The 14,509-nt window shown below is 38.5% G+C and overlaps 1 protein-coding gene across 4 annotated transcripts in view; it reads right to left on the bottom strand.

The window, feature by feature from the left end:
• Positions 1-680: 680 nt before the first annotated feature.
• Positions 681-14,509, bottom strand: part of LOC103029984 (signal-induced proliferation-associated 1-like protein 2) — a 232,260-nt gene continuing 218,431 nt past the window's right edge. For 2 of the 4 annotated variants that reach the window (XM_049481724.1, XM_049481726.1), the window contains 4 exons: positions 10,308-10,439; positions 7,969-8,086; positions 5,689-5,770; positions 1,062-3,477 (listed from right to left, as the gene is read on the bottom strand). In XM_049481724.1, coding sequence (XP_049337681.1) covers positions 3,319-3,477; positions 5,689-5,770; positions 7,969-8,086; positions 10,308-10,439 — 491 coding nt within the window. In that variant the 3' untranslated portion in view covers positions 1,062-3,318. Of the gene's footprint in view, positions 1,039-1,060; positions 3,478-5,688; positions 5,771-7,968; positions 8,087-10,307; positions 10,440-14,509 lie in introns of those variants that run through there. The other 2 variants (XM_049481725.1, XM_049481727.1) reach the window with 2 other exon arrangements.

The raw sequence follows: 14,509 nt of genomic DNA, 5'->3' as shown, positions 1-14,509 counted from the left end.
TTATGTATGGATAGCCGATTTTTTAATGCTGAAAAAGTATACATATATTTGGTAAAACAACAGAGGAAAAAGAATGCTTACAAATATTTACCCTCTTTTTCCAGGCACAGACTCTTATCAAAAATAAATACAGTACACCACACTCTTAATAGCAACTCACAATTTGTGCTAATTTTGTGCTATCTTCTGTTAATATGCAGTACATTTGCCAGTGATAGATCTGAAGTCATACTCTAAGACTCACAGTATTAATTTAACACTAATAGTGTTGATTTAAATAGCACATTTGTTTACCACATTTTATTGCTAGGCCATAATGACTGAATAATAATCTATCTAAATTAACTATTTAGTTCTTAGCTACACATCAAGTACTGTGCAGGGACAGCACTGCATGTTATTGGATCTTAACAGGTTTAGGATGAAACACATGCAGGACTTGGGTTAATTACATTCATATTTCACGGTCATTGTCCTACAGTGTCCATGTAGAGTTTCATATAAGAAAAGGAGTACCTCTTGTCCTGTACATTCCTCCCTGTCCTGTTGTTCTCTATATGACTCAGCATGAATTCTGTTACTGTAACCTCTCACAGCTAATCAGTACGATACCAGCAACATCACTTACACTACATACATTATTTCAGTCATCTTCTCTTTAACCCCAGCAGGAATTGTAAGCAAGGACAGCTCTCTGGCTTTAGAAACACACACCTCTACTGAAGAGGATGGGACACACTCCAAGGGGAGCAGTACTGCAGAGGAACGCTTCTTGTTCCTGCCCTCTTTAGGAGCTTTCAACTCAAAACACCAACAGCACTTCGGGGGCATGGGCTGAACTCTAACACTAATTATTGTCCTGTTTGCCTGTGTGGACAGATTAGAAGTACTTTAAGGCTTTTTGTCCATCGTGTTGAAGAACCAATTAGTGAATTTTCTGAGCTGGGCTGCAGCTGTTTGACTCTCCTCCTGTAGACGCATATTATCCTGCCGAAGATGTTGCACCTCTACCTGTAGAATGGCTTTATCCTCTTTCTCCTGTGCAGAGTAAGCAGAGAATGCACCACAGGCAAAATGAAATGTTATCAGTTGATGGGTAATAAAACTTGCTTGTATTTCAACAGTTACAAAGTGTTTGCTTGATAATTTCACACATTTATAGAGGAGAATATTCTCTCCTGGGTTTGTTGTTTCAGCACTGCAGAAATCATTTTAAAGATTTTAACCTATAAGCCTATTCAATTCCAGCATCAGCTCACCAACTATTCAGCTCTTTACTGTCTAAAACCAATTTACTGTCAAGACTAGAGGCTTTTACTGATCACAGATTGACGAGATCCCTGACGAACACAGTGATATTTGAGAAGTGAAATGAAGTTTATAGGATTTACAGAAAGCGTGCAATTAGGCAGGTGCAAAAAAAAATGACATCTATTTAGTAGATCCTCTTTTGCAGAAATAACAGTTTCTAAACTCTTCCTATGGGCTTATCTCATGTGGGTCAACATTTTGAAAATTTCCTGTGCGAAAACAAGGCTGTGGTGGGAAGAATTCCGGAAGTGTCATGTGGCACTGCAGGAGCGGAACAGCAAGTTCAGTCGGTGATGCTGGTATGGCATATTGTTATACATATTTAAGCTTCAGAAATATGTTTAAAGAACTAAGGTTTCAAGAAAGAAACATTTATGTAGTTAGTTATGACTTAACTATCTTTCCACATGCAACATCCTCTGTCTTGACGGAATACAAACCAGAATATTTATTAATCTTTATTAAACTGCTTGCGCAGCTAAAATGGCTCCCACCGTTCGCTATGGTTGTTGCTATGATGTTGCTAGGCGCTTTCAATGGTGTATGTGGTGGGTGCTAAGTAGTGCTGGATGATATGGCCAAAATTTATATCACGATATATTCCTTAATTTCGGTCGATACGATATAATTTCGATATCAATATAAATAGGCCTCAGAAAAACTGCTAAGAATCCCTGCAATGGATATCTGTACACTACTGTCTGAAATTTTAATTTAAGTCTTTAAAGCCTCCTCTCACAAAAACTTTAGAAATACTTTAGATAAACAGATAAATATTACTCTCATTACATTGTGGATGTCGCACAACTTCCTCCTATTAAATAGTGAAAAAACAGAAGTTCTCCTATTAGGCCCCAAAGCTGCTAGAAATAAATTATCAGACTTAATGCTTAATCTGGACGACTTCTCAGTCACACCTGGTTCAGCAGCTAAAAACCTTGGAGTTATCATAGATTCAGATCTAGCATTCGATAAACACATATCTAATGTTACTAGAACAGCTTTTCTACACCTCTGTAATATTGCCAAGCTAAGAAATGCCTCATTCTTGCATGACGCAGAAAAATTTGTCCATGCCTTCATTACCTCAAGGCTAGATTATTGTAATGCGCTACTGTCTGGATGTTCCTGCAGTAACTTAAATAAACTTCAGCTAGTTCAAAATGCTGCAGCCAGGGTCCTTACTAAAACTAGAAAATTTGACCATATTAGTCCAGTACTATCAGCACTGCACTGGCTTCCAGTCAAATTCCGCATACACTATAAAATTCTCCTGTTTAAAGCCCTACACGGGCTCGCTCCTGAGTATTTGCGAGACCTCATCTCCTGTTATGAACCACCGAGATTACTTAGATCTCAGGGTGCTGGTTTCTTAGCAGTTCCTAAAATTCAGAGGAGCTCTGCAGGAGGATGAGCTTTCTCTTATAAAGCGCCTCAACTCTGGAATAATCTCCCCGAATATGTTCGGGACTCAGACACAGTCTCAATCTTTAAGTCTTGACTGAAAACTTACTTGTTTAGTTTAGCTTTTGGTAATTAATGTTTTTTCCTTTAGATAAGGCTGCAGATTCAGGGGTTCATGGACAGAGGGAATTGTGGGTAAACTGAGATGCTGGTGCTGTTGTTCACTCAGGTTTGTGGAGGGTGGAGTGGGTTGATGCCAGTGTTTCAGGGAGCCTCCATGTCTATGTTACCTTCTGGCTCTCTGCCTTTAGTTAGGCCGTTTTATTTAGATCTGCCGGAGTCATTAGCCACACTCTGATAATGTTTTATATTCTCTGTTTTACATAAATCCAGTCAAAACTAATTCCATCTCTCTGCTTTCCTCCGAGTTACTGACTGCCCACCTGTCTGACCCGATACCGAGGGATGTTGGACCCTCAGGCTCTCACGTCTCCTGTCCAGCCAGACTGATAGAAGTTTCTGAAGTAAGCTCTTCTCCACCACCACCACAGATCAGCTGCTCATCGTCCATCTTATTCTCCACTACAGTTTACATCCAAGCCATTAGTGGCACGCTATTATAGTCCTGAATATATAAAACCTATGTCGATGTATAAAAGACTTTTTAAATTTTAATTTAAAAGCTGTTTGACCAGTGGTAGGATGGTCCCCCCTTAAATGTGAGTCTTGGTCCTCCCAAGGTTTCTTCCTCCTCCTGCAGCTCTGAGGGAGTTGTAAAAAGCGCTATACAAATAAATTTGATTTGATTTGATTTGATGATTTAGAAAAAATGGTCAGAATAAATCAATGCTCACTTTTATTTGCATGTAGCAAAATAAAAACATGACATCCCTGTCAAACATAAACCTATAACCTATACACATATTACCTATATAAATAACTAAGCTCCACTCTCCGGAACAATTTGGAGCAAGCTGAAGTCTGAAGTTTATCAGACCTTTGAACGCCGAACCACTGAATTAGACCTGCCGCCCTCAACTACTTATTCTGTTTAATCACTTGTGGAAGCGTCAGGTGCACTCATTCTGCTAGGGCTAGGGTTGGTTTTGCTTCTTCGCGGGTGGGTTTTAGGTACGGAGCGGAGCGCAGCCGAGATCCGCTCGGTAAGGGTGGGTTTTAGGTACGGAGCGGAGCGCAGCCGAGATCCGCTCGGTAAGGGTGGGTTTTAGGTACGGAGCGGAGCGCAGCAGAGATCCGCTCGGTAAGGGTGGGTTTTAGGTACGGAGCGGAGCGCAGCCGAGATCCGCTCGGTAAGGGTGGGTTTTAGGTACGGAGCGGAGCGCAGCCGAGATCCGCTCGGTAAGGGTGGGTTTTAGGTACGGAGCGGAGCGCAGCAGAGATCCGCTCGGTTAGGGTGGGTTTCGCTTCATCGTGGGTGGATTTTAGGTGCGGAGCGTAGAGGAGCGGAGCGGAGAGGAGCGGAGCGGAGCTGAGATTCGCTAGGTTAGGGTTGGTTTCGCTTTATCGCGGGAGATTTTAGGTGCGAACCGGAGCGGAGCCGACACAGGTCTAGCCTAGCCTAGCCTAGCCTATCTTATCTGGCTACGTGCCTGTATGATTGCGTCATCACGCACTGACGTAGACCGGCTAAGGAGGGCGATTGTGTTCAGCGCTGCAGTGAACTGACGCCGCTAAAAACGCCTGTCTGTGAATAATACATATCGATATGCCACAAAAATGATATCACCGTTATTGAAACATTTCTTATCGCGATAAATACCGATATCGAAATATTGTCCAGGCCTAGTGCTGTTTCTGGTGGTTGCTATGGTGTTGCCATGTTTTCTGTGGTGGTAACTATCATGTTGCTAAGCAGTTGCTAGGTGGTTGCTATTGCGTTGCTATATGGTATCTATGGTGGTTCCTTTGATGTTGCTATGCAGTTGCTAGGTGGTTACCAAGGCATTGCTATGGTATCCACAGTGTTTGCTATGGTGTTGCTAATCAGTTGCTAGGTGTTGCTAAGGTGTTGGTAGGTGGTTGCTAAGGCATTGCGATGGTATCCGTGGTGGTTGCTATGGTTTTGCTAAGCAGTGTTGCCATGGTGTCTGTGGTGGTTGCTACGATGTTGCTAAGCAGTTGCTAGGTGGTTGCTAATGTTGCAAAAACATGTCGTTGCTATGGACGATAGTTTGCTCTGGCCGTGCAGGTTGTCCAAACTTTTGACCAAAAGCTGCTTTATCCAATAGCTCACAGTACTGGAACGCTGGCTGGGGTGCCGGGGTGTCCAAACTTTTGATCAGTATCTGCTCCATAGAGCAGCTCCTCCATACACTCACAGTACTGGAGGAGCAGGGGAGAGAAGAGGTTCCGTGCGCAGAGCTGCTGGTGTGCGAGATCCAGCACTGGGGCCCCCATTCATTTCTATGGGGAAACTTCCTACAACAATTGTACGAAAACCGTTCATCGTATCGTTTTGTATATTTTCGTAAAGAGCGCGATAAGTTCTATAGGACATCTGATTTTCATCTTCATATCTCCAAAAATCTGACATACACAGGCTTTCTAATTTCTCCCCATTCATTTTCAATGGTTTCGTAGGTTAGCTAATGTTGGCTAAAACCTTAATTTACCTTTGATATTAGTAATATACCCCTTTATCCATTCGCTGTATCCTTTTAACAAAACTGCTCTTGGTAATTAACATCCTTCTTTAGCCCATTTTTCTACATCGTTCATGGTAAAACATGGTAAAAGCTGAATATTTGTGGTCCACGCCATTGCATAATTAATAACCAGATAAGCTGCAATGTAGGAACTCGGGCTGGCAGATAAACTTGTTCAGTGGCTGGTTCATAGTCTATTTTGATGGACAACTGGTCTCTAATGTTACGTCCAAAAAATCATATACACAATTTCCATTGTAATAAAAAGAAAACAGGACACTGTTTTAACTGGTAAGAGACTGTTTACCTTTCGTAAGTCATGCTGCAGCTGCCTCAGGATTACTTCCAGCTGGTTGACTTTGCCAGTCAGAGTGGCAGGTGAGTTTTCCCTACAGAGAGACAGACTGTTAATAAGTTAAGCATTATCACAGTCTGAGCATTCCAACAAAACCTTATAGGAGACGCATCAGACAGCTTTAATATCTTTACCTGATAACACTTAACAATAAGGGTCATAATTATCAGTACTAATCAAAGTAATAAACATTGATAAATGGTTAACCCTCCTATTATGTTCGTCAGAACCAGCAATGGTGTTCCTGGGTCATATTGACCTGTCGCTTGTTAAATTATCCAAAAGATAAAATCCTAACAAGTGCACGGTAAGCCCGGATAAGCTGAATTTATTTAAAAAAAAATTGAGGAAACCGGTTGCCTTAAAAAAGGTAAGTAACGGGTAAAGAAAACTTAAGATAGCATAACTTAAAACAACAAGTTATTCCAATTAAAAAGGGAAGTTGATTTAACTTTTTTATTTTTGTTATACTCTGAGACCAGATAATTTGAGTTTACTTTACTTTTTTAAGGCAGCCGGTTTGCTAAAATGTTTTGAGTAATGGGGAATGAAAACTTGAGTTAGCATAAATTAAAACATCAAGTTATTACAACAAAAGGAAAAGTGGACTTATTTCTAAGGGAGCCCAGGGGCAATCACTACACACTGATGGTGAGTGTCTGTCAGAAACTGTTGGACACACCCAGTATGCAAATAGATTGTGACAGAAGCCAATGGAAAAAAAGCTGTGAATGACAACAGACTAAACTCAGTTATTATAAGTCTGTTCAACTCAAAGATCTCTGTTTGAATGTGTGTGCCCACAAATGCCACAAAACTAACTTAAAAAATAGTTGAGCATTGTTTAGAAATCTCCAATTTTGTGTAAAACATACTTGCATAAGGATAATTCACTCGTTTTCCATAAAAAATACATTTTCAAATCTTTTTTTAATGTTTCACTACTATATTACTTTTGAAAGACCAACATATAAAACAGTAGTTTTACATAACTTTAAAACATAACACTTCAATTTTGTTTTCGTTTACATTTTTGCAGGGGGTGTTTGCAAATATTTGGGATGAACCATTTTCATATTATATGTTGATTACGCTAATTAAGGCAAGCAGAAGAAGTGTCATACTAAAAAAATACTTACAACCTTTTTTTGGAACGTCAAGACGGGTCAATTTGACCCGTAACATAACAGGAGGGTTAAGCAAAATCTTAACTAATATTTAATTGACACTAATTAAGACATTGTTAAATCTTACTACATTTTAATGCTTAACCTTTTTATGCAAGAATTATGACAACACCAGAATCATTTTTTTCTTTGTTTATGCTCATAAAAAAGACTGAAAAATTAACACATGTTGCATCCATAACAGTAAAACAAATGAGCATAAAAAATAATGACTTTTAAATAGCCTTCCTGTAGTGATCAATATGTGTTAAGGGGTTAAGAATGTTGTAAATAATAATAAATTGAAACATTAGTAAAAAAAAATATTGATTAATAATGTCTTAACTAGTATAAATTCAATGCCTGTTTGGGGAACAACACAATATGAATATGACTCACGGTTTCACACTGTACTAAACGATAGCATTAAATCAGTTCTGGATGGGAGCTCCATGAGATCAAGCAAAATAAAATAGAAGTAAAGAAAATGTCTCTCAGTGTAAGAGAAAGAAAGCTTGGAAGGAGGTAAAAGTGGCCCAAAACAGATCTTTTACATCACATGTGACACAGGTGTGTTGTTTGTGTGGCTGTGTGAAGCTGAGGCAGAAAAACAAGGTAACTGTTTCGACTGATTGTTGTCTCTGGTCCAGGATTATTAGAAGGCTTGTGATACAGCCATGTTTTAATGAACTGGCCAGCTACAGCATGGAAAACAAATAAAAACTAAAGCTCTGACTTAAACAAGTCTGAACCCATTCATAGCTCTTGAGATTCTAACATCAATTGAAATAAGAGAAATGCTGTTGTGCATGCATGTCAGCTATCACGTGTGAACTGTTCAGACAAATGTCAGATATAGGTCATAAAATGACTGTATAAACATCAAATAATACAATTTAATTTGGTTAGAAAATCACATTTATTACTTTTACCTGCTGTGTGAATGTAGCCCAGGACTTAAAAGAGGAAGACACTGGATACAAAAACTAATAGCAATATTACACTAATCCCTGTTCTAAGATAGGGATCTGGGCCAGGCTCTACCAAGCTGAAGTGCTGGACTCACCCTGTCTTCAGTGTGGATTCTCCTACTGCAGCTACGTGTCTAGTGAGCTCCTGGGAAATCTGCAGAGCCTCAGCTCTCTGTATGTCTGTCATGGTGCAGAAAGAAGCCACACGCTGGTCTAGAAGCACAACACACAAACAATTAACATCTGTGAAAGGGCTAAGAAAATAAGCAAGTAAATTTTGCTAATTTCAAAGTCATATGGAAACAACAACAAGAACATCCTCATTTTAATCCATTTAAATGTATTCACAACTTTCTGTTGATGAAAAATTTAGGAAACCCACATTTATTACTACTAAAATTAGAATCAGGTGCAGCACATAAGTTACAGATGATTTAAACACTGTCAAAGACCTTACAATAAAGATCAAAAGTAAATATTCTGACATTCTTCACAATACAAATTTGTTTTCTTCACAATACAAATGTAGGTGCTGGTGGCATAAATCTCATTAAGTAATCAGTCTCATAAAATTACTTGCACCTTACAAATATTGTAGTTTAAATTAATATTAAAACTACAATTGTTCTTATAAAGTTTTTAATTAATAAGTCACAATATCAGGATTTTAATCAATGATTAAAATTCTGATATTGCTGACTCAGATTCTGAAGGTTTTAAATTGAATTATTTTATATGGTTATTGGCAGCAACCAGCATTCATGAAATCAACACAGACACCTTGGTGAAATTAATGGACATTTATTAACACACAAACAGCAGTCAGTATATTTACAATATGAGAGCTAAATGGTTATTTAGCTAAGGGTGTGTGTGTATAAGAGAGTGAGAGGGAGAGAGAGGGAGATTGCGTGTGTGCGCGCGTGCGCGAGAGATGAAAGGGGGTTTTCGTGTATGTGGAGTGTGCGCACGTGTTCTCGCGGGTGCGCGCGAGAGGAGGAGCGTGCGTGCGTGCGTGCGCGCGGACAAAAGATAATGGCACAAATTCGTTTATATATATTTATATTTATGTTTTCTTTAATGATTTATTCATTTTAAGTTAGGCCTTGGTTAAAGTGCATGCTTTAGTTAATATATGACGCTGTAGTTTATGCAGAATTATCATTGCTGTTTGTTGGTATTAAATACTTTACATTTGTCAACTTTAAGTTCAAATAGTATTTGATAGATTAAAAACAGTTTAGTGACTGAGTAAAGCCACAGTGCAAAAGAAGAATATGTGGTAACATTAAGCAACAACTTATACATTCCAGAGATATTTTTGTCCATTTCCATTTAAATATACTACAGAATCACAGAATGCACAACTCTCAAGCAGTACACCTTTTGACACATATTTATTTCTAATGATATGACAGATATACCCCCCTCAGGCAGACACTCAGTATATTTATCACCTAATATATGTATCCAAATGGACCAGACACCTATACATGCATGATAGATTATTAAAACATAACTGTATTGAACTGAAAAAAAAAACTTAATTTACCTAATATAGATACTTACCTTCTGTATGCACTCCAAATACTTATCTTACTTAAATCCTACCCCTGTAAATACATATATTATTTTTTACAAAAAATATCTAAGATTTTCTAACAATAAATCAAACCTTAATCTCAATAGAAAAGGTAGAAAAGGGTTTTACCATATTATACCTCTTCTTACACAAGTTAGAATAGGTCTATGGGCTATATAATGAAGTTATTTTCAGAAAAAAACACTCTCCCACCAGCTCTGTCCCTACCAGTTTCAGTCTCTTTCAGAATGAGCTGTTTAAGGGCTCTGTCACGTTTATGCACATAAACTGTTGATGGCCAAGCCATCTATGTGCTGAGCATTTACCACCCATTAGTGTTAGCTTGTGCTAAATGGCACAACACAAACAAGCTATTTCATGCTTAACTGCGATAGAAGCCTAAAACCCGTCATTTGAAAGTTCTTACATCTCCCTTATCTGCTGACTTGGCACAGAAGATAAAGATCCCTCCCTCAAACAAAGTCTGCTGGCTAATCCTACTGTGTACTATTTGAGGTTCTCAAACATGGTGTTTCATTAATGGCTCTAGTAGTGGGGCTTGATGTGTGGGCGTGGTGCCAGGTGGTTCTCTGCAGATTTCCTTATTTTTTGGTCTGAATAACGGAGCATCCAAATGTCTCATTGTAACATATGATTTCTAAAACCAAACACTTTCATCTGATGGACAGATTTTTTTTGTTGCTTGGAGTTCTTATAGGGGCAGTCGAGGTCACTGAACTTTGTTTAAAGAATACTTTCAAAACAGTTTTAAACAGTTGGACCATTTAGTTGAAACTTACATATTACATGCAGGCACACACTCACTCACACCCACACACAAAAGCTTCATACCTTCAAAAGCTCGAGCTGCATCAACCAGATGAGACCAGTCCAGGTCTGTGGCTGTGTCTGGGAGGGGCATGAGCCCTGGGTCATTAAACTTTGACCTGTCTGCCAGGGAGCCATCAGAAAACCAGAACTCATCTGAGAACACACAGACACACATCCCTCAGTCATGCCTCTCTGACACAGTAAAGTTAATTTTCCTTCCAAAGCCAAGTCTGTTTTAACCCTGCTTTCACTGATCAGGCCACTGTAAACTCTAACACAGAAAAGCCTCTCTTTGACAGCATGAGAGCCAACTAGCAGTCCAGGTTAGACCATCTGGGCAGGTCAGTAGGGTTGACTAAATTACACTGCGTTCCAAATTATTATGCAAATAATATTTTCCCCTGATTTTTTCTAAATGGTACATGCAAATGACAGTCAGTATAATAAAAGTCATCACCTGTATAGTATACATTGTTTTTTAATGAACAAACCTCCCAATGATAACAGGAAATGATGCTAAAAATCAAAATGACCTGTTTCAAATTATAATGCACAGTATTATAGAGTTTTAAAACATTTTATAGGTTGTAAAGAACTGAAAATGGTAATTTGTTGAATTGGCAGCATTATGAGGTCATATTCACTGAAATCAAAAGCTCTTTCAATCAAAAACATCCTTACAGGGTAAGTTACATGTTAACATAGGAACCCTTCTTTAATATTACCTTCAAAACTCTTGCATCCATTGAACTTGTGAGTTTTTGGAGAGTTTCTGCTTGAATTTCTTTGCATGATGTCAGAATAGCCTCCCAGAGCTGCTGTTTTGATGTAAACTGCCTCCACCCTCAAAGATCTTTAGCTTGATTATACTCCAAAGGTTCTCGATACGGTTGAGGTCAGGGGAAGATGGTGGCCACACCATGAGTTCCTCTCCTTTTATGCTCATAGCAGCCAATGATACAGAGGTATTCTTTGCAGCATGAGATGGTGCATTGTGATGCATTAAGATGATTTTGCTCCGGAAGGTACGGTTCTTCTTTTTGTACCATAAAAGAAAGTGGTCAGTCAGAAACTCTGTATTGCTAAGATCAATTTCACACACTCAGAAACCCTAAAGGGGCTCCCAGCTCTCTACCCATGATTCCGTCCCAAAACATGACTCCTCCTTGCTGACATCACAGCCCTCATCAGTAAACAAGACTGTCTGGGCCACTCTAACCGTTTCTGCTTGTGAGCTCTGGTTAGGGATGGCCGAATAGTAGGTTTGTGCACCACAGCAAGAATCCTACACCTTAAGGTTCGCAGGACTCCAGAGGCACCAGCAGCTTCAAAAACTGGTTTGTAGTGCCATTTTAGCAGCTGCTCTCTTAATTTTTCTCATTTTGCCTTTATCTGCACAAACCCGTCTGTGCTCTGAAACGGCCACAAATCTTTTCACAATCAGTGATCACATTCTGTGAAATGTTTTCATAACGCTTTTAGGCAGCAGAGAGATCCCTTTTTCTTTCCCATGTTGCTTGAAACCTGTGGCCTGCCTGCTTAATAATGTGGAACATTTTTCTTAAGTAGTTTTCCTTTCATTGGGCTCACCTGGCAAACCAATTATGACAGGTGGCTGAGATTGATTTTAGTGATCCAAAGAGCCCTGAGACACAACAACATTCTTGAGTTTAATTGAGAAACAAAAAATGTGCATAATAATATGGAACAATTACTGATTGTTTAATTGCTGTATGATGATGTTTGTAGTGTTCTTTGTGAGGAATAGCCATGTGAAGGAGCTGATTGGTGAGCCCTCAGTTCAGGTTAGAGGGACCTGTCTGTTCTAAAGATCTGTGTTTAGTTATTCACGCTCCTGCTATTTATTAGCACTGTGATCTTAGAAGTTCTGAAATGTCTGTGTTCCACTGAAAAGTCTGGTTCCACTGTCACTGTTTGTTTTTATAGAACACGCTATTTGAATGTGCTCTGTTGCTCTCTTGTGTGCAGAACAAAATATTTGGGATATTTAGCCCCCAAACTTCCACTGTAAAGGCTAGTAAAGTTACTGCGTTTAAAATAAACACTGTGAAAATTAAAAAGTTCTCAATAGTTAACCAGTCAGGATCCATTTAGGGCAGTGCCTCGAACACAGACTGCGGCCCATCTATCAGTGACCCCCACTCTACAGAATTCCTTATTCTGCTGTTCATCCTCTGAATCCAAACCGTTTCCAAACAATCGAGAACTGTGTTTATGTGGTAATGACTTATTCAGCAGCCAAATCACACAGTAATTGGGTCCCTTGCCTAAAAATACAGAGCAAAAAACAAAGCTTTCGTTTTTTTTGGTGTGGGAAATTGTTAAAAATATTTATTTCTTAGTTCTCTGATAAGTAATTATTTTCAATTGAGTAATTATTTCTACATTCATCAAGTAGTTCCGGTCACGGCACATAGATATTTTAACAGCCCCATTTAGGTGCCAATTTGGAAAAGGGAAGAAAACACAAAAAGGAAAAAGCCTGAGCTGCTGTTTTTCAGGTAAGTTGTACTTTTAAAGTATGTCTAGTGAACATGATACATTTGTTAATGAAGCAACACATATACACTGCATATTTGTTACACTGAGAAATTCCCAGAGCTAACAGTGCTAACGCTTCAGAGCTAACAGTGCTAACGATATCTAGCTGTAGCAAACAACAGCAGGCACGGGAGCAAGGGTAAAGCACAAGTGGGCACACAAACACAGTTCTTTGTATAATTTACACTTTTTGAGTGTTTTAGAATGTTTTAAAACGTAAATTGTTTAAGTAACGAAGTTGACCCTTGTTTCATTTGAGCTTTATACTTCAGTAGGCTATCCTGTACACTTTCTTATTAGGTATCATCTATATATATTAGTAATATTTTCCAATATTCCTGTGTTCATTACAATGGTTGGCAAGACCATGTAAGTCGAGTTTAAACGTCAAATCTTTGTAAGGGACCGCCCACCACCGTGAACTGAAAATGGCGGGTGGGGAATGCTGCATGGGGATGTGAATTGGGTGGGGAAAAACTTTAACGCCACTTAAAATGTATTTTACCATGTTTTAACATAACATTTATCACATGAACGGGCATTAAACAATCAATTACAACTAAGAAACACAGTGTTTTAATAATAATGAGTTAAATTAATCTCAGTTTGCTACGTTGGCTGAGCTAGTTTAGAGGCTCTGTGCAGCTGCGCAGCTTCAATACGTCTCCTCACTTACTGAGGAGGATCCAGTGTGAGACCAGGAGACTGCCTGCACAAGGCTCGCTAAACAGAGCTCCACATGCAGCTGTGTTTGTGTGCAGAAAAACGTTGCATCGTGTAAGTTGGCTGCCAGCGGACGAGCAAAAGATTAATTCATCAACCCTTTCGAGGCTGTGAAAGACATGCACCATTTTTGTCACACTAAATTCCTATTCAGTGTCGAGTTTATAGTGGTTAAAATAAACATAATAAACTAACAAACATTAAAAAAGAAAGTGTTCTGCTATACAGTATGTGCAGGTTTTAAATATTTATGTTTATTATTATTTTATATTTTATTTTGTATTTTTCATGTTTATTCCCATGTTTTATTTAGAAATAATTACATTTAATGCACATGCACATTTTCAAATCCTTCACAAATTATGTACAACAAGAACATTTAAATATCTAATGTCTAATTTAAATGACTAAAAAAACTTTAATATTCTAAAAAGAAGAATTAGTTTTATTCACTTAACCATCACAATAAAACTGCAGTTATAGAAGTGGCTCAGGTAAGCGTCTGTCAAGTGCTTGTTATATGTTGTTACTTTTTTTTTTATATGTTTTGAGTTTTGTATAATTGTATAATTATTACATTATTGACAGTTGGCATACAGTTGCAACTGGGGACTGTACAAATTACATACAAAAACAATTTAGACAATGTTTATCATTTAAGTGCTCTCAGGTTTATTCATTAGTTTATTTCATGTTCTATGTCATGGTATCGCCTCACTATGCAGACTCAGTTCAGCTGTAAATACAGTTTAACATTAAACGTCATTTCCTATTTTAAGATTGTATTATACCATGCAAATGCATTTTGGGTAGAATATCCAATGATCAATGTAATAAAACTGTCACACCTTGGCCTGTGTCTGTGCAGTGTCTTTCCTTTTTTGTGGTTCCTTTCTGCTCCTGACCTGTTCTCTATTGTTTACCTGTCATGTTTCCCA

This window comes from Astyanax mexicanus, chromosome 7 (genome assembly GCF_023375975.1).
Source record: "Astyanax mexicanus isolate ESR-SI-001 chromosome 7, AstMex3_surface, whole genome shotgun sequence".
NCBI lineage: Eukaryota > Metazoa > Chordata > Actinopteri > Characiformes > Acestrorhamphidae > Astyanax > Astyanax mexicanus.
The sequence above is the reverse complement of the archived record's forward strand: the minus strand, read 5'-3'. Positions and strand labels throughout refer to the sequence as shown.